Source organism: Coffea arabica, chromosome 5c (assembly GCF_036785885.1).
Source record: "Coffea arabica cultivar ET-39 chromosome 5c, Coffea Arabica ET-39 HiFi, whole genome shotgun sequence".
NCBI lineage: Eukaryota > Viridiplantae > Streptophyta > Magnoliopsida > Gentianales > Rubiaceae > Coffea > Coffea arabica.
Window position 1 is genome coordinate 29,449,312 of NC_092319.1, and position 20,562 is coordinate 29,469,873.

The 20,562-nt window shown below is 38.6% G+C and overlaps 1 protein-coding gene across 1 annotated transcript; it reads left to right on the forward strand.

The window, feature by feature from the left end:
* The first annotated feature begins 214 nt into the window (after positions 1 to 214).
* Positions 215 to 14,496, forward strand: LOC140007261 (uncharacterized). The gene is made up of 2 exons (XM_072049967.1): positions 215 to 1,878; positions 14,430 to 14,496. Exons 1-2 carry the CDS (start codon positions 215 to 217, stop codon positions 14,494 to 14,496), a joined length of 1,731 nt encoding a protein of 576 aa, XP_071906068.1.
* Positions 14,497 to 20,562: the final 6,066 nt, after the last annotated feature.

The following is a 20,562-nucleotide window of genomic DNA, read 5'->3' on the forward strand; positions in this document are numbered from 1 at the left end:
AAATCCACCCCAAAACCGACCTCACCCTCCATATAACCCAAGATTTCCTCCACCAAATAGACCTGTTTACAACCACCCTCAACCTTCTGAACCTTACAACCGACCCCCTGGCCGTACATTTACCAATTTAGGTAGGCCTTTAGACCAATTGTATGACCAGTTAAAGGCCGCCGGGAAAATTGGTACGGTACCCCCTCCTACCTATCCCTATGGCATGCCCGCGTGGTATAATCCACAAGCTGTCTGTGCTTATCATTCTGGGGCCCCCGGACATGCCACCTTTGATTGCAAAGCGCTTAAGCATAAAATCCAAGATATGGTTGAAGCCGGGGAGATTGTAATCCGGAAAAGGGAGGCGCAAGGGCCGAACGTAAATAGGAACCCTTTACCGGAACATGCCAATACCATTGGGGTTATTCTGGATGATACGGAGTATGTGGAACCAGTCAAAGAATTGGCAAGGGAAGCTGAAGTGTTTGGGGTCACAGACCAACCTTTTGTCATAGAACTGCCATTTGAAGAGGACGAGAAACCCTTTATCTTGGATCTCACGCCAGCTGAGAGTGAGTCTTTAGAGCCGGTGGTTATTGAATTCCCGAAGCAGGAGCCTGTCCTGAGCCTGCAACAAGTACCATGGAATTATGATGAACCTGACGTGCAGATTGGGGAAAGGTCAATTGCAAAGAAGGAAGTATCAGTGGTCACAAGATCGGGGAAAATTGCAAGCCCGTTTGAAGCAACCATTCCGATTCAAGCAAATAACTCTGAGCCACCCGCTAAACCAACAATTACCGAGAGAGAAGCCTTAGATTTCCTTAAAAGGCTCCAAAGAAGCGAATACAATGTGATCGAGAAGCTTAGCAAGTCGCCCGCTCAAATATCCATGTTGGATCTACTTTTTTCATCAGATGTGCATAGGGATGCATTGCTCGAAGTACTGACTAAAGCTCAAATTCCTAGAGACATTTCAGTTGATAATTTCTCACACGTAGTTGGGAATGTACTCTTCACCAAGCAAATTACTTTTTCCGACGAGGAGTTGCCGTCGGAAGGCATTGGACATAACAAGGCCCTGTACATAGTTGTGAGGTGCAACGGAAAAATGCTGCCGAAGGTATTAATTGACAATGGATCTGCTCTTAATATATGTCCCTGGAGCACCTTGGAAAAGCTAGGATTGCAAGACGTCAAGTTGAGGCCTTCAGGGACCATAGTCCGAGGTTTTGATGGAGCGCAAAGAGAGCCAATAGGAGAAATTGATTTAGTAGTTGAAATGGGGCCCGCCCAGTTTCAAATAACCTGCCAAGTCATGCATTTTTCTAGTGTTTACAACGTTTTGCTTGGCAGGCCATGGATTCACAAGTCTGGGGCTGTGCCTTCTTCATTGCATCAATTGCTAAAGTTTGTAGTGAATGACAAGCTGATCACTATATTTGCCGAAGAGGATTGCCTTGTAATCACTGATTCTGGGACAAAAGAGGATGGAAGCCGCAATGTCACCATGACTCCCCATAGCACGGCTGATATCGTCTCTGTAAGTTGGATCACAAACGAGGAGCAAGTTCTACCAAAGGCCAGTGTTATGATGGCTAAGGAAATGATCCGAGGAGGTTATGAATTTGACAAGGGACTAGGACGAAATCTGCAAGGAGTTTTGAAGCCAGTGGAGATTATGGAGAAGAAAGATTCATTTGGCTTAGGGTTCCGACCAACTGCTAAGGATATCAAAGAAATGAAGGAACGTAAGAAAGCAGAGAAAGAGGGCAGGCAAAGGGTTTTTGACATTCCACCACTGCGGTATACTTTTCCACGACCAACAGAGGTTATCACATCAGAGGTTAATCCAGTCGACGAAATTGAAGCAAGTTTGGCTCAATTGTTCGTTGGGGCAACATTTGAAGATAGTGTTCCAGGCGAAGCTGAATTTCCTGACATCCCCGAAGGATCAATTCCCAATTGGACAGCCGAGTCCCTGCCCGTTCGGAAGGAGTTTCGGTAAACTAAAAGGGGTTTATCATTCATGTGAATTCATGAAAATACCTTTGCATCTGTAAATAGCCAATGAAGACAATTTTCCTTTTAACTAACGTTTGTGCATGTAAATATTGTTAAGTTTTCGTTTCAATTTGCTTTCAATCAAAGATCTTTATGAAAATGCACAAGTTGTTCTTGTCATGGTTGTGTTGTTTATTCGATTGTTTATATTCATATTGCTTGATTCATTTGTTTGTTGTATGCTTATTTACTTATTATCCCACATTCGTTAATTCTTTCAGATGGCCAAAAATAAAATTATTTGACCCTTTGGATATCACAATTCTGGAATTCAATAACGGCAATCTCTATATCACTCATGACTTGGAGGTCTGTGAATCCGAACTCCAAAGCGAGAGTGATAATGAGGAGGTATTCGATTCTTTTGCAAAGGACCTTGAACAATATGAGGAAAAACCAAAACCGAACCTGGAAGAAACAGAAAAGGTTAACATTGGCACTGAGGATGAAGTTAAGGAGGTGCAAATTAGTATTCATTTAAACGAGAGGCAGAAAAAGGAGATGTTTGAATTTTTGACTATGTTCCAGGATGTATTTGCGTGGTCCTATGATGATATGACTGGCATTTCAACTGATGTGGTGGTGCATAGGTTACCCACGGACCCTTCTTTTCCACCCGTAAAACAAAAACCCAGAAAATTCAAACCAGATATAAGCCTCAAAATAAAAGAGCAAATTGAAAAACAACTCAAAACCAACATTATCATTGTTTCCCATTACCCAATTTGGCTTTCAAATCCTGTCCCTGTTCCAAAAAAGAGTGGAGAGGTAAGAGTTTGTATTGACTATAGAGACCTCAATAAAGCCAGTCCTAAAGATGACTTCCCTCTACCAAACATTCACATTCTCTTAGACAATACGGCCGGACATGAGATTGAAACCTTTTGCGATTGTTTTGCTGGCTACCACCAAATTTTAATGGCAGAGGAGGATAGGGAGAAGACTGCTTTCATTACCCCTTGGGGTACCTTTTGCTACCGAGTCATGCCTTTCGGTTTAAAGAATGCCGGAGCAACATATCAGAGGACCATGACAACCCTATTTCATGATATGATCCACCGAGAAATGGAGGTCTACGTGGATGACATTATAATCAAGTCTAAAAGGGCAGAGGACCACTTGGTTGATCTGAAGAAATTGTTCGAGAGACTACGGAAGTACAATTTGAAGCTAAATCCTGCAAAATGCGCCTTCGGAGCACCTGCGGGTAAGCTGTTGGGTTTCATTGTCAGCAAGAAGGGCATAGAAATAGATCCGGCGAAAATCAAAGCAATTCGAGATATGCCAGTGCCGAAAACTCAGAAGGACGTGAAAAGCTTCTTAGGGAAGATCAATTTCATTGGGAGGTTCATCGGCCAACTAACTGCCACATGCGAGCCGTTGTTCAAATTATTGAGAAAGAATGTGCCGTTGTATTGGAATGAGGAGTGTCAACAGGCTTTTGACAAGATTAAAGATTATTTGTTGCATCCACCAGTTTTAGTGCCGCCCAAACCGGGCCGACCTTTGATTATGTATTTATCTGTACTCGATGGAGCAGTAGGGTGTGTTCTAGGTCAGCACGATGAATCCGGAAGGAAAGAACAAGCCATTTACTATCTAAGCAAGAAGTTCACGCAGTACGAGGCTAATTATTCATTCATTGAGAAAAGCTGCTGTGCATTGGCCTGGGCAGCCCAGAAGTTGAGACACTATCTGTTGAGCCATACCACTTATCTTATTTCCCGGTCTGATCCTTTGAAGTATCTTTTGGAGAAGCCGATGCTGACTGGGCGTTTGGCGAAATGGCAAATAATTCTCTCAGAATTCGATATTGTTTTCACCTCACAAAAGGCGGTCAAGGGGCAAGCTATAGCTGATCATTTGGCGGAAAATCCAAGGGATGATGATTATCAACCACTCCGTACTTATTTCCCTGACGAGAGGGTCCTATTTGTAGGCGCTGCAGATGATATAAGTGAACAAAGTCCTGAATGGAGGCTTTTCTTCGATGGAGCTTCGAATTCTCTCGGAGCTGGAATTGGAGCTGTTTTGGTGTCACCCGAAGGGAAGCATTACCCTGCCGCTGCCAAATTGCAATTCGCTTGCACGAATAACATGGCTGAATATGAAGCTTGCATTTTTGGTCTCAAAATGGCTTTGGAAATGGAAATCAAGGAGTTGATAGTTTTTAGTGATTCAGATTTGCTCGTGAACCAAACTTTGAAGCAGTGGATAACCAAAGATTCAAAAATTCTACCCTACCATTGTAGTCTGCTCACTCTGGCCAAGCAATTTCAAAATTTGGAATTCAGACATCTCCCTCGAGCCCGAAACGCATTTGCTGATGCTTTGGCCACCTTGGCTTCCATGATCCAGTATCCAGATGAATTAAAGATCGAACCAATCCAAGTTCAACTTCAAGACAAGCCTGCCCACTGCTGGGTTGCAAATGAGTCTTTTGACAATGTTCCTTGGTATAGTGATCTTAAGGAGTTTCTTAAAACTGGGTCCTACCCTCTGCATGCTGGTACAAAAGACAAGAATTTTCTGCGTAGAATGGCTTCCAAATTCTTCTTAAATGGAGAAGTGTTATACAAAAGAACCTCAGATTTGAACCTTTTAAGGTGCATTGATGAAGATGAAGCTCAATATATGATGAAAGAAGTGCATAGTGGCGTTTGTGGACCTCACATGAATGGCCATTTGCTAGCGAAGAAAATCATGAGAACCGGATACTTCTGGCTTACTATGGAGCATGATTGTATAGATTTTGTCCGGAGATGTATAAAATGCCAAATGCACGGTGACATTATACGCGCTCCACCCACTGAACTGCATAGCATGACCGCCCCATGGCCCTGTTCAATGTGGGGTATGGACGTGATTGGTACAATCGATCCTCCCGCTTCAAATGGACATCGATTTATATTGGTGGCGATCGAGTACTTTACCAAATGGGTTGAAGCGGAGTCATTCAAACATGTCACGAAGAAGGTAGTGGCCAATTTCCTGAGAGATCACATCATCTGTCGCTTCGGAGTACCCGAAACGCTTATCACGGACAATGCCAAGAATCTGAACAATGACATGGTAGATGGACTATGTGAGCAATTCAAAATCAAACACCGCAATTCTGCCATTTATAGGCCTCAGATGAATGGAGCTGTAGAAGCCGCAAATAAGAATTTGAAGAAAATTATCCGCAAAATGACAGAAAAGCATCGCGATTGGCATGAAAAGTTGCCTTATGCATTGATGGCGTATCGGACTTCTATCAGGACATCAACTGGGGCAACGCCGTATTCACTCATGTATGGGATGGAAGCTGTATTACCAGCTGAGGTTGAAATTCCGTCGCTACGAATCTTCATGGAAGCTAAATTGGAGGAGGCCGATTGGATCAAGCAGCGCCATGAGCAATTGACTTTGATAGATGAGAAGCGATTCAATGCTATCTGTCATGGGCAATGCTATCAAAAACGTGTGGCCCGAGCTTACAACAAAAAGGTCCATCGGCGGGCATTTGAAGAAGGTGATAAGGTACTGAAGCGAATTTTGTCAATGCAAGATGAAGCTAAAGGCAAGTTCGCTCCAAATTGGCAAGGGCCGTTCGTTGTCCAAAAGGTATTACCTGGCGGAGCTCTTATTTTGGCGGAAATGGATGGACGGGTTTTCCCTCAACCCATCAACTCAGATATGTGCAAAAAGTTTTTCATTTGATCATGCAAACTTTCTTTAGAAATTCATGCAAATGGCGAAATGCAAGTCAGGCCATCTTCTTTTACACTAAAAACATTTTATCTCTACTTGTCCCCTTTGAGCCATCAGAATTAACAATTTTCGTTTGATAACCCTTGAGAATTGCAAACCCCACACTGGGGCAAATTTGTTTCGAAAAAAAAAAAAAAAAAAGAGAAAAAGAAAAAACCCTACACTGGGGCAAATTTAGTTTTCAAAGAAAAATGCAAAAAGTGAGGAAAATACAATAAAAAATGCAAAGAGGGAAAGTCTGATCAAACTGGGGCAAAATTTTCCTCAGTTTTGGAGTTATTTTCAGAAGAGTGCAATTTTAAGTTATTTCACCCCTCGTATCAAATCTGCTTTCAAGCTTTAACTTTTTTTGAAAAACACCTCACCTGACCTCATTACAAAAGCCTAAAGTCCTGGCTTTCATCACTTGCTGCATTTCTATTAGAAAATTTGTTAATCAACTGGCAGGTGATGTCCGTAATGTCTTCGCCTAATTTTACAAGGGAAGTACATTTTACTGATGCCAGAAATCTTTAATTCATGTTTCTGAGTCGATCATGGTCGAGATATTTCAGTCTTCTTTAGGTGAAAACCCGAAAGGGCACCTCGAAAGAAAAAGAAAAGCGAAAAAGAAGAAAAAAAGAAAAAAAGAAAAAAAGAAAAAGAGAAAAAAAAGGAAAGGAAAAGAGAAAAGAAAAACAACAAAAGCAAAAATAAAAGGGTGGGGGCAACCTTGGTGAAAACCCGAAAGGGCGCCAAGGTAGGTTTTCACAACAGTCAAGCTCGAGAAGGAACAGCTGGTGACCCGGTTCATTGAGGGTTTTCCTCATATTTGTGAAACTTCTGCTAGTATCGGATTCCGAAGCGAAAATATCCGAAGTCTTGAATATGATATTCATTGGCTAAACTTGTATTTTCTGTATAAACACCATTTTACAAAATGTAAATCTCCTGGTTTCTTTAATTCATTTGCCTTCTACTATCTATGGTTGTCTGTATTCTTCTGCATGTTTATCTTTGCCTGACATAGGAAATCATCTTGCATATACATTGATTTTTATATGACTAATTTTCATGCATCATTCTTTTACCATTAAATTCAAATAAATGATAAACCCTAAGGTTTGGGCAAAGATAAGGGATTCAATCATCAGCTACAGGGAGTAACATACAACAAAGCTACCACCTGGATTGGGTGACGTGGCAAATCCGTATTTTATCAGTCTCAGAAATTGAAAGGTTTCAAGTTCGACTAAGGCAGACGCCGCCAAGCCGAAATAAAAGCATCACAAGACTCATGTTTACACGATTCTCAAGGCAAACCGGATCAAACAATGGTGGCAAGTCCATTATTTCTTCTTTTCTTGCAGGAATGTTGCATTCACAAACAAAAGCAGTCACTCTCTTTTTGGCACCTAAACTGATGTCAGACAAAGCTTCCCAGTAAACAAGGATAGATGTTATTTGCAAGACTCGATCATAAGAAACAGCATCAGCTATCGTTTCAGTCACAGAAATCCAAATTTCCCTCTTGGTACAAAAGTTGAACTATTCTCAAAAAAAAAAAAAAAAAAAAAAAAAAAAAAAAAAACTCAATTCATTGTTTAAATTTCCCCAGTGCAGTCCCGTTTTAAATTCTTGTTCGGGCCAGTCCCGTTTTAAATTCTTGTTCGGGCCAGTCCCGTTTTAAATTCTTGTTCGGGCCAGTCCCGTGTTAAATTCCTGTTCGGGCCAGTCCCGTTTTAAATTCCTGTTCGGGCCAGTCCCGTTTTAAATTCCTGTTCGGGCCAGTCCCGTTTTAAATTCCTGTTCGGGCCAGTCCCGTTTTAAATTCCTGTTCGGGCCAGTCCCGTTTTAAATTCCTGTTCGGGTCAGTCCCGTTTTAAATTCTTGTTCGGGCCAGTCCCGTTTTAAATCCTTGTTCGGGTCAGTCCCGTTTTAAATTCTTGTTCGGGTCAGTCCCGTTTTCAATCCATGTTCGGGTCAGTCCCGTTTTAAATTTCTGTTCGGGCCAGTCCCGTTTTAAAATTCCTGTTCGGGCCAGTCCCGTTTTAAATTCTTGTTCAGGTCTATCCCATTTACATTCTTGTCCGGGTCAGTCCCGTTTTAAATTCCTGTTCGGGTCAGTCCCGCTTTAAGTTCCTGTTTGGGCCAATCCCGTCTTTAAAATCCGTTCGGGTCAATCCCACTTTAAATCTCCTGTCTAAGTTAATTCCATTTTTTTTTAAAAAAAAAAAAAAAAAAAGTTTGCCAAAAGGGGTCAGTCCTTATTTCTAAAACGTCCACCGTTCGTGACGTTTGCCACCGAATAAAGCAGGTAGGTATTTGGTGTCTACTTCTTTGTCTCAAGTTTTTCCAAAACTCAGACAAAGAGGGGCAAACTGTAGACACCAAATTTTTGGTGTAATTTCTTTTACTTTTTATTCTCATTTGTCGTGGTTGCTTTTATTTTTTTTTTTTTTTTTTTTTTTTAGTTTCTAGTTTCTATTTTAATTCTTAAGTTTTAACGTAGAAAAATCATGGAAAAAGAGAAAAAAAGAAAATTGTTCACAAAAATACATTCAAATTTAATCTTTTGGCATTTTGGTTTATTTTTGTTAATTTATTTTGAAAAAAAAAGAAAAGAAGGAAAAAATGATGAAAAATGATGAAAATGAAAGAAAAGATCGAAAATGGTAATTTTGTTATTTTTAGTTTGATTGATTTTGATGTGTTTGTAATTAAAATTGTTGTTTTTATTATTATTTAGTTTTACTATTATTTTTGTTAAATTATTAAGTTAAGAAAAAGAAAAAAAAAGAAAAAGAAAAAAAACTAACTAAAGCCGTGAATGTTGTGTGAACCTTAGAAGTAGAAGTTGAGTGGAGAGCTTCGGTATTGACACCACCGACTGATAAGGAGCTGGAGTGATTAGTTACGTAGGTAATACCGACCGAGAGGAATAAAAAGGAAGAAAACAGAGAGCGAGGCTTCTTTTCTGCTGTCTGCTTGAAACTGTGAGGAAGAGTGAGAGTGGGGGAGTATTTCTGGTTCCTTCCAGCCACAACCAAAAGAGAGAGAGAGACTTACCTGGTAAGCACCGCGAGAGGAAAGAAAATAGCGAGCTGCAATCTTTCTTCTTCTCCTTTCTGTCCAGACCGTGAGCTAGAGCAACGGAAAGGAAGACACTGCGTGAGTTCCTCCCATTTCTGCACCCTTCACCCTCAACCAACTGCGATCATCCACCCACTTCAACAACCGCAGCTGCAACACCAACTCGCGAACCGAACTGGTGCGTGAAGCCGAGAGGAAGGAAGAAAAAATTTTCAGATTTTTTTTTGTGCGTGAGCTGAGTTGTTACAGAGGTAATTTCTGAGCCAAATTTAAGCTAATTAATGGTAGATGATAGAGATTAAGAGTCTGCATGTTGGATGGTGCGACTGAATGATGAAATTACCACCTGAGAAAATCTGTTTTGCAAAAGAAATGAGTTGACCGAGAACTGATTTGGATAATGCAGCGTTAATCTTGTTTCTTGGAGTAATCTGAGCTTTTAAATGTTATTAACTAACTAAGAACTGGATGGTTAGGTCTTGCATGAAGTTAGTTAGCTCAGATTAAGCTAGAAAAGAAGAGATGAAACAAAATCGGCTTGCATGCAAGTTCATCCGAGGGAAGCTGAACAAATTGCTGGTTGATTGACGAATTCTTGGTAATAACCGAACTGAATTTGGACTGGAAATGCTAGCTAATCAGTTCAGTAGTTGTGCATGTGAGATTTAAGTGCCAAATACAAGGTTTTAACCGAAGGAAAATTCTGTTTAAGACTATCCTATGTTACCAATTCAAATCAGTTCAAATGTTTAGATGTTTGGGTTCCGTTTGCTAGTTCGAAGTGCTCAGTTTTTGATGGTCTTTTGTTGAAATTTCTGGACTGGTTCGATTTTCCTTTTGGTCTTGTTTGATCATGTCTTCATGCCTTTGCTGACTGCATTTCGAAGCAGCAATTTGCGGTACAATAGTGAGCTGCAACAGAGTATCTGTTGTTGCAGCAACATTGCTAGATGTATCGTTTGGTTGTTCTAAAGTTTGAGTGGTTTAATTTCTGGGGTGGGTTCGTTGTCTCTGGGTTGCGTTTATTGGTTAGTGGGCAAGAGTTGAAATGGTTTTTATCAAAGTTTCAGGGGTTTTCTTTCTCTTTGCTGGTGTCTTCCTCTGTTTCACTCATTTTTGTTTTGGTGGCTGATATGGATAGTTCAGGTCATTCTCTTAATGTTAAATCCTGGTCAGTGTACGTTAGGAGGATGCGTAGGGAATTCTGTTCTTTGATTCAAGTTGGATTTGATTGGAATAGCTAAACTTGCGGTGGAACATGAAATCTGATAAGTTGTCACACGAGGAACAAGGAAAATTTGCAGAATGCATGAACTTCTTTGAGTCATTTGCATGAGTTTCTTTTCTATGTTTTGCTTTGTTTGCATGTTGAAATCATGTTGCATGTTGCTTAGCTTAAAGCTGTGACATTGGAGCTGAAGGTATCTAATCAAAGTCGTGTGTTAAAATTGGAAATTTGAGTTAGGAAACCAAAATGCAGCAGGCTTTACATTCGGCATGCTGAAATCCTTAGTGTTTAAATTACTTAGTCTGTTTGTTATTTGAAATTTTTTGAGAAGTGTTTAGGTGAAAGGTTTGGTTAAAGAAGGTGTGCTGAAGTCCCAAGTTTGTGTTTGAAACCTGTTTTTTTTTTGTTTGTTTTTTTGTTTGTTGTTTGTTTTGAAAGGAAGTTATGGGCAGATTTTCTGTTTTGGCCGATGCAAGCTCAAAGAGCAAAGTGTTGCAGCGGTTTCTTTTTCTTCTTTCTTTCGTGATTGCATGAAAGTTTGCATGAAAATATTTTTTCAGAAAATTACACTTTAACCCCCCAAGTTTCTTTTGGTTGTACTATGACCCAGAAATTGGAAAAATTAATCAATTTAATCCTTCAAGCTTCTCCATGTTCCACAAAAGCCCAAACATGTTCTCATTTCTTTACAAAAAGGTCCTAAGGAGGTGTTAAGATTCTTCAATTGTTTGACACCCTTGTTGATGGAAAATCTGTATTCCGAGGGGTTTAGTGTGTGTTTGGAGGATTTTTATATACCAAAGGCTATTATTGAGGTTGTCCAGCAAAGTCTTCAAGATATTTCACCCTTGCTATATCATATGCGCTCAACTCAAAGTGAATCAATAAAATTACAGCAATCTTTTTCCATCTTGCCTAAAAGCTCCATAAGTGTTTTATATAATTTCCTTCTATGTTTTGCTTGTTGGATGTGAGTTTTATTTGTTTTGATTGCTTAATCCAGAGTTTGGACAAATGAAATGGTTATACTTAAGGCTGTCTAGAGCCCATTTGTAAATGAAGCTGCAGCAGACTTCTCCTTTAGTTGTAGCAGATTTTGAAACATGTTGTTCTTTCAGAATGTGGCGTGATATCCTGTTAAGTTTTTGGCCTTTTTAGATGCGGAAGTTCTTATATTTGGTTGCTTAGTTTTCCATTTTGGTATCTGGGGAACAAAGTTTAGATCAAAATTAGGCATTTGGATGGGAACCTGCGTTTTTGGGAAATAAAATTTCCAGCAAGTTCTATTTTCTGCCGCAATATGGTTCATCATTTGATCTTTCATTTCATTTTAAGGGTTGGTTGTTTATGAAGGGATTGAGTTAACAAAAATGTTCAGTTGTCAAGGGTGTTTGAGAGTTGGTGTTAGTTAGTTAGTTTGTTTAAAATCTGGCATGAAGTTTACAAGAGGAAGCTGCCGAAAGTTTATTGCAGAAACTTGTTTACGTTGTTTTCTTTGTTGCATGAATTTGGCATGTAAAAAGTTTCAAAAAAAAAATTGCAAATCAGTCCCCCATGTTCCTCCGCATATTACTAAGGCCCAACTATGTTCTAGTAGCTTACAATTGAGTTCTAAAATAATTGCAATTTGAGTCATGACTTGGCCCCCTTCCTTGCTTTTGAGCTTGTGAATTTCTCAAAATGTGTTAATTAGACTTGAGTGGTTGTTGATGGTTGTAATTGGTTTCTAAAAGTGCAAATTGAACCATTCCTTGGCTTTTTCTTTACACTTTGGCCCCCTAAGTCTCTCCTTATCTTACCATGGCCCAAGCAAATTGAAGAATTCAATTAATTTGATCCCTCTAAGTTTCTCTTTGTGCCACAATAGCCCAAGCATGTTTTAGTATCTTGTAATTAAGTCCTAAAATCATTGCAACTTCAATCATTGTTTGGCTCTTTTTCTTTATTTTTTGGAATCTTTGAAGTGCTTAAACGATTTATTTGGACTTGAATGTTTGAGTAATGCTTGTGTTGGGTCTTTAGTAGATGCTATATTTGGAAATTGAACGGGTTATTCCGTTTTCTTGGTCTTTAAGCATTTTTTGAGCTCATTCAAGTCGCAATTAGGTGGGTTTTGGTGTTTTTGCTTATACTTTACTTTTAAATTGATGCCTTGACCCCTTTATTGTTTTGAAGCCATTTTCCTTCATTTGCTTACCATTAGGGGAAGGTATAATTTCTTTTATCTTTGTTTATCTCTCCTATATGATCCAATGTGCTGAGTGAATTGCATGTCTACCTTGCTTTCTTTACATTTCTTTAATTCCTTTCATTCCTTTCATTTATGGGGTATGTGTACACCTCTTGGCTTGTAATAAATAGGGCTTTGGCGAGCGATTTGGTCCATTTTCCCCTTTCCCTTTTGTTTTAGTTAGTGAATGTAATAATTTCATTAGCTTGGTTGCATGCCTATGTGTTACGTGTTACTTGTTTTATTAGGTTTTGCATCTAGTCAAGCATGTTAAGTGCTACGTGCTACGTGTTTATGAGTGTTTGACATGTTTACTAGCTTTCCGTAGTGTAGATGAATGGAATGGATGAATGTACGTTTCCACTAGTCCAGCGCTAGTCGGAATTCATAGAATGGGCTGGTCCAATGCTAGACCCTTAGGGATTTCCCCTCATTAGTACATGTCTGCATGTTCATTACATGTCATGCATTCTTTTTAGTTTTATCATTTTGCATGCCCCTCTAATCCCTTCCCTCTCACTTTAGGATTTTTGCATCTCATGCTAGTTATAGGGTTCATCTGCTTGAGGGTCCCCTTAAATATGGAATATAGACGAGTGTGGCTTTTTCTAAGCCTTAGCACGCTTGTATTCCCTCTATAAAAGGGCAAATTGAGTCACGATTTAGGTCTCCCCGTACCCAATATGCATGAATTCCCTAGGCTCATGCATTTTCAAATCCACTCTACCATTTTATACCCTCATCACACTTTCATTTTTCCTCCCATTTTGCACACGTGCACCTTTATGTTTTTTCACTTGCACACGAACACTTTTATCATCCCTTGCACACATGCACTTCATATTATCATTTCACATACCGTACCTTGCCCACTCACGTGCACATTTTCATTTACATATTTATTGTTTTTATTACTTTTTCAAACTCATGTCCTCACATTGCATACATGCATTTCATTCATTTGCATCCCACTCGCATTATTCGTGACCTCTCCAAAGGGTCATTATTGGGCTTCACAATTAATGTGATTGGCACCATTCAACCCTTGAAGAGAAATTTCTCCCAATACCCTTAGGTCTAGGGTTTGCATTCATATAGTACATCCAAATGTAATAAATTCTTTGGTTAAAACAAGAAAATCTTTGATTAAATCACGCAACTAGCCTTGGCTAGGTCGAAGGGGTGCCTTGGATTTTTATCCTTGCCTTCCCCTTCGTCAAATGTGACTCCCGAACCTTTTTCGTTGGTTTACGTGGACTAGGAGTCGTTTAAAAGGGGTTTCTTAATATTTTTTCCTATTTTTCTTTAAAAATTCATTTTTAGGTGACTTGGTACACCTTAACTCATTACCAAGTGGCGACTCCGATTTTTTTATTTTATTTATTTTTATTATTTATTTCAAAAACCCTTTTTAAACTATAATTTTGGGTCAAATCGTCGCATTCTCAAACCCCCATTTAGACCCATTTTTCTTTTAAATAACAATTCATTTTCCAATCACAAATTGAATCAAAAAATACATCTTTCTCAAACCATTTATTTTTCTTATCAAAAATGGATCCACCGATAATGAACAGGCCCTGCTATTTTTACTTCGCTAACCAAATGAACGGCTAGATGTACCATCACATTAAAAAAGGGTGGTGGAAAAATCCTTTCCAATTGACAAAGTATGATGCCAATCTCTTTTTCCAAATGAACTAAATCTGCCGGATCCAAAACTTTGGAGCATAACTTGCAAAAATACCTGCTCAATTTGATCAAAGGAGAGCGAATTGCTTTTGATAAAGTTCTTCGTAAAGCTATTGGGAGAAGTTGTTGCATCAAATTATGATAATCATGACTTTTTAATCCAAAAATTTTTGGTGGCTTTACTTTAACACATATAGAAATATTAGCTGCATATCCATCTGGAACTTTTATCCCTTTCAAAACTTTGCAAAATATCTCCTTTTCCTTCTTTTTCAATGTAAAGCAAGCTGGAGGCAGAACACTCCTACTATTTTCCTTCTCAATCGGATGCAATTCTGATCTTATACCCATATCATGAAGGTCAAGACATGATTTTTTATTATCTTTGGTTTTTCCCAGATTCAGTAATGTAGCCACAATGCTCTCACAAATGTTCTTCTCAATGTGCATAACGTCAAGATTATGACGTATCATATTGTCTTTCCAATAGGGCAAATCAAAGAAAATACTTAATTTTTTTCCAATTAAATGGCAATTCTGGATTGTCGCTAACTTTTTTCCCAAGTCTAATACTATAACCAGCTAACTCACCTAAAATTTCAGGCCCTATTAACCTTCCCGGTGGTTTTCCATACTCTACAGACCCATTGAAAGATTTAGCATCTTTGCGAAATGGATGATTCATTTCCAAGTACCTCCGATGGCCAATATTGCAATATTTTCCCCAATTTTGTAGATGCTGTGAACATGTGTATTTATGACGTACAGGACATGCAAGTTTTCCTTTAGTGCTCCTTCCAGAGAGGATTGCATAACCTAGAAAGTCACTAATGGTCCATAAAAGTGCTGCACGAAGTTGAAAGTTTTCTTTTCTTGATGCATCGTATGTATTCACTCCAACATCCCACAATTCCTTTAATTCCGCTATGAGAGGTTTTAAATATATATCAATATTATTTCCTGGAGCAAATGGACCGGGTATCAACAATGACAACATAAAGTTTGGTTGTTTCATACACATCCATGGCGGCAAATTATATGGCATCAATATTACCGGCCAAGTGCTATGAGTTGAACTCATATTTTTGAATGGATTAAATCCATCTGATGCTAGGCCCAACCTCACATTACGAGAATCTTGAGAAAATTCTGGATGCTGAAAGTCAAAGGTCTGCCAAGATGGAGAATCAACAGGATGCCTCATGTTACCATCCTTAGTACGACCCTCTGCATGCCATCTCATATGGGCTACAATTTTAGAGGACATAAACAGGCGTTGTAACCTATGTTTGCCATAAAACCTTATGCGGTATTTTTCTTCCCTCACCAGTCGGATCATTTTCAGATTTAATCCATCTGGATTCTTTACATGTTTCACAATGCTTTCTGCTTGCATCTACTCCCCAATACAAAGTGCAGTCATTTGGACATGCATCATATTTATCATACCCAAGTCCTAATTCTTTCAATAACTTTTCAGCTTCATAATAAGACTTAGGCAAACCATCCATCGCAACTGGAAAGGCTTCTTTCAACAAATCAAGTAACATATCAAAAATTTTGTTGCTAAGTTTACCAAGGCATTTGAGGTGAAGCAACCGAATCGTAAAAGAAAGTTTTGAGTGTGACGGCCCCACCTCCCCCTAAGGCGAACCAAAGGGTTCGGCGGGCCGCCTGCCCAGCTCTCGCCGGGACTCAGTCGCTCACTACAGTCTTCAAATAAATTGCAAGATATAAATCTCAAATATACATCCAATTCTCCAATAATTACATGTCGTGAGCGAAGCGGAAACGATTCCCAACTATACATCAAATGATTCCAAATCCAAACTATACAAGATATCAGCCATCCAGTCACATGAATAAGTACTTCAAGTCCTTCCTTCGCCTTGAGCCCTGTGGAGGGGAAAAAATAGTTTTGGGGTGAGCTAAAAGCTCAGCGAGTAACCAGTAAAATCAGTAATCAAATCGGTTTCACAATAGTTCATTTCAATGATGTCATAAATCAAACGATAAGTCAAGAAACAATTACAACATTTACAAGAAACCATACATGAAAAGGATACGTTCGTTCGTTCATTTGTTCCTTCGTTCGTTCTCCTGTCATTCCCCTTTCCTTCATTCATTTGAAAATGCATTTTTCATTTATCAATAAAACCCTCGTTCGTTTGTTCGTTCATTCAACCTTTCCTGGACATTGACCAGGCTCCACCAACCTCCACCAACCTACAAGGTAATACTCGAGTATACCAAACGTTCACCCAGGTCACCATATCGCCCGACCGAGTCCGCTTCTGGCTCGAGTCGATCGGTAACAAGGGGCAGTGGCCACCAAAAGGCTTACATTCATGCACAAGTAACATTTCAATCGTTCCATCTTTGAAAATTTCACATTTATCGAGGTCGAGTGCGATCAAGTACACACTCGCCTAGAAAACTTGTTTTGGAAATCATTGAAAGCACTTAACACGTTATCAAACAATAATACAAGTCATGAAGTCAAGAAAATATAGCAAACAAGGAACACTCACATGCAAGCACGCATGATATGCAATCGAGTAAATAATGCAAGAAAACAGTTCAAAAGTAACTTTGGAAACAGTTTAGGGTCACTCACCTCCACAGCTCAGGAACCAACCATCATATATCATCGTCTTGCTCAAATCCAAGTCTTAGATCACAAACTCAATGCAATCAAGTCCTTTCAAAGTTCGGACAGCACTTCCACTAAATTTGCTTACTTTTCCAGCCGTCAAGGCTTCATTATTTCCTCAGCCAGTCCCAAAGTCACACAAATAAGTTCATTCAATAACCGTTCAATAAGCTCCAAGTAGTACGAGTACAATTCAAGCTAGGGAAGAGTCCGGAAATGAAGGTTAAGCTCTAAACCATAAAAAACAGTTGTTTGACATCAGTTTGCGGTTTCCGCACCATTGGCACTACGATTATCGGATGGAGGTGTAAGATACACCGTTTCGAAGCTAAGAGATAGGGCTACAATATTTCAGAAGGTCACTCAGTCCAGATCATAGTGTAGCTAGGTCAAAATTGACATATATGAAACCAGAATCTCACAAACAGGTTGGCTAACCGCACAATTGTTAAACAGCAATAACTCAGGCTAACGAAGTCCGATTGAAGTGTATCTTATGGTGTTTCGAAGCTAAAACACAACCCTACATTTCTTATGAAGACCTCACAGGCCAAATCATGTATTTTCAGGATAAAAAATGGAAAACTACACGAAAACAGAATTCTGGGCGCGAAACAGGTTTCATGGACAGTCAATGGTATTTCAGTCATTTCATATGCTACAGTGGTCGGATCAAGCTGAAATTTTGTAGGCAACTAGTTTGTACCCTTTGCTACAACTTTCATGTTTTGGTCAAAATCTAATTCTATAAGGATCATGGTGAAAAGTCACGATTAGATTGGGTGAAAAGACAACCCTGTTCACTGAACTCCTACCTAGACCAATCTGGGTATTTCCGTCTTATCTCAGGCTACCCAGCTCGGATTGGGCTGAAAATTTCAGGAAACTAGAAAACATCATTCTCTACAACTTTCATGTTTTGTGCTAAGGCCAATTCAGCCTCTAACTAGGTGCTACAGTGCCGAGCAGAATTGGGGAAATGAAACCCTAACTGGAAATTTTTGCATTCAAGCCAGAAATTTTCCACTAAAACATCTCTTTAGCTATCACAAGTCATTAATTTAACATAATCAAGAACAAAGGAAGGATGGCTAGATATGATACCTTCAAATATCAAGAAAGGTGATGACTTAGGGATTTTTCTTCCAAAACAACTCCACCAAGAGCTTCAATCTTCCTTAGCTAGCAAGTTTTATGGAGTGGGTTGCAATTTAATCGGTTGAAACTCAAGATTTGGACAAGAATTGAAGTAACAAGATGAAGGAATTTTTCTCTCCTTTTCTCTAAGAGGTTCGGCCAAGAGCATGAAAGAAATGAAGAAAGTTTGTCCAATTTTTCTAAGATAAAGATAAAAAAGTCTTGGTCCAATAGTTTTGTGACAAATGGTCCTTTAGGGTTTTAATCTTATCTTTTTGTCTCTCCAATAATAATCCATCTAAGTAACATCTAATTATCTCTTAGCACCTTGTAAAATAATCACAGTATCCCAAACTTAACCTAATTGGCCGAATTTTTCCGAACTTTTTGCACTAGCGGGTCCCACGTCCGGTATATGCTCTTAATTTCTCAAAAACTAATCGATACTAGAAAAATCATCTAAAAACTATATTTACTCAATAAAATTATCTGGGAAAATTTTCTAATAAAGAAATTGTCAAAAGGGCGGGCGATCAATAAAATAAACCCTAGAAACTTAGAAAATTTTCGGGTTCTCGCACTTATTCTTTCGGGGCGTCACATTGAGAATCTTTTACATCCAGAGTAAAGCTCTTTGTTAGAATTATCAATCAGATTGTAAAATTTTTCAGCTTCTTCATTGGGCAATTGGTTTTTGTATTCAGTTCCATCTATCTTTGTATGACCTTGTTCAGGAATTCCCAATGCATCATGAACCAAACCATGCATGTCATCAAGTTCATCCCGTCCCCCATGTGAGATATCATGAGAAGTAGGTTTCGGGGCACCAGAGTAAACAAATTCTCCATGAGCTGCCCAATGGGTGTATCCTTTAACAAAACCATAAACTTTCAAATGAAGTTCTGCATTCTCCCTGGTAATACATACACCACACTTACATTCTTTACATGGACATAATATCATCCCATTTATACTTGAATTCTGGAATGCATAATCTAAGAATTTTTGCAAACCATCCCAATATTCTTTGCTTCGTCTATTCTTTTGCATCCAAGTTTTATCCATATTCTGTAACCATGACAAATTTAACCTTAAAATATGCACATTCATACATATATATATATATAAGCAAAAAGCATTAAGAATATCAAGAAGCTATTTGGAAGTCAACAAGAAGATCACTGTTTGGGGTAAAAGCACAAGCCACGAGCAAACAGACCGAACCCCAAAAGTATTCCACCACTAGCCATTTATCACGTATCACCAAGTAAACAGTTTTTTACACGAATCAGCGTTAAGAACAAAATTTGCATGTCATACGATATATCCACTACAATGACACTCCAGTTTAGCAAAGAAATTAAGAATCCGAATGACCAAAAGATGAAAAGGAACGTACATTATAGGTTCAAACAAATGAACAAATTTAACATCATATGTGTAAATTAATCTAATTTCTAATAAAAAAAACACAAGAATATAAGTTAGCTTGTACCTCTAGCTTGTCATCGATTAGGAGGATAAGAGGGGGCAAGTGTGCCAGTAAGGCGTGGTGGGGAAACTTTCTAGTTCTGGCTCTTTTATTTGCTGCATTAAATAAATAAAAAGTCAATTTAAAAAAAAAGAAGCTTCTACCTCTAGCGAAATCAATGTGCACCGTCTTCAAGAACGAACACTTTTCATAGATAGCTATCTTCAATTCAAACCTGTAATGAAACATTAATGAACTTAAGTAAAATTTTAACAATTGTATAATATTTTGAATAGGTGGTATACGTCCTTCACTAATTATTCAAGAAGAAAATAACATCAGCTTGCAAATTTCTTGACAAATATTTTGGAAAATGAGAAAGAACCAAAAGTGCCGAATGACTTTTCCTAATTATTCTAAAGCAAATAGAACAAACAAATATAGAAGAGTTTTAATCTTATCTTTTTGAGGTGCAAATTAGTTGTTTATATCTGTGATTAGTTCTCCTTTCAACTAGAGGATGAGGCTTCAAGGAAGCAATACAGAATCGAAAGGCCTTTTCAACTGTGTGGACTGGGAAAAGGTTCTAACAGCAAAGATGGCTCTGGCTTTGCACCTAAAGTACCAGGATACACTTGCAGAGCCACCTAAATAATGCTCTTCTCAAACATATCTGAGTGAATTGAGGCATGCCTCAACTGAAGGTTATGACTGCAAACTCCTTTTAAACCGAACAACTTTGTTTCCTTTGTTTTTTTCCCCTCCATTTTCCTAGAAAATTCAAATTGTAACGATCTGATAAGAACTTGAACCCTGTAAAGTGCGTCTAGTCTAACAAACAATTCTATTGAGCATCCGAGGAGAAGCTAACAATATGATAGATAGACCCACGAGATAAACTCAAGAAGCAAACTTATCACTTCGGAAGTTAAAATTCAGAAACCAATATGTGAGGCCCCAGTCTGTTCGTAAGTTGATATTAGGGTTATTCATTATTTTGTACGGTTAAACTAAGGTCTTAGGGCTAAGGAGAAACCCAAATCTTGGCTAAGATTGAAAACCCTAACTTTGCTTAAGATTTGTTATATGCGGTATTCTAGTGTGTGTTTTGGCGCAAGAAAAAAAATGGATTTGTTATCGTATACCGAGGTTTAACAAGTTTAAAAAGGATTAGCCAACCTCTAGTGGTATAAATTATTAGAAAGCTTAAGTTGGGTTTAAAAACCCTAATTTTGCCAATATTATAAAGTTGTGGTTTAATTGTTTTATTT

Coding starts and splice junctions, on each gene's coding strand:
- LOC140007261 (XM_072049967.1), top strand. CDS start 215: ATGCCCGCGTGGTATAATCCACAAGCTGTCTGTGCTTATCATTCTGGG. Junction 1,879..14,429: donor GAAGCAAGTTTGGCTCAATT/GTTCGTTGGGGC, acceptor GGTTTTTCCCAG/ATTCAGTAATGTAGCCACAA.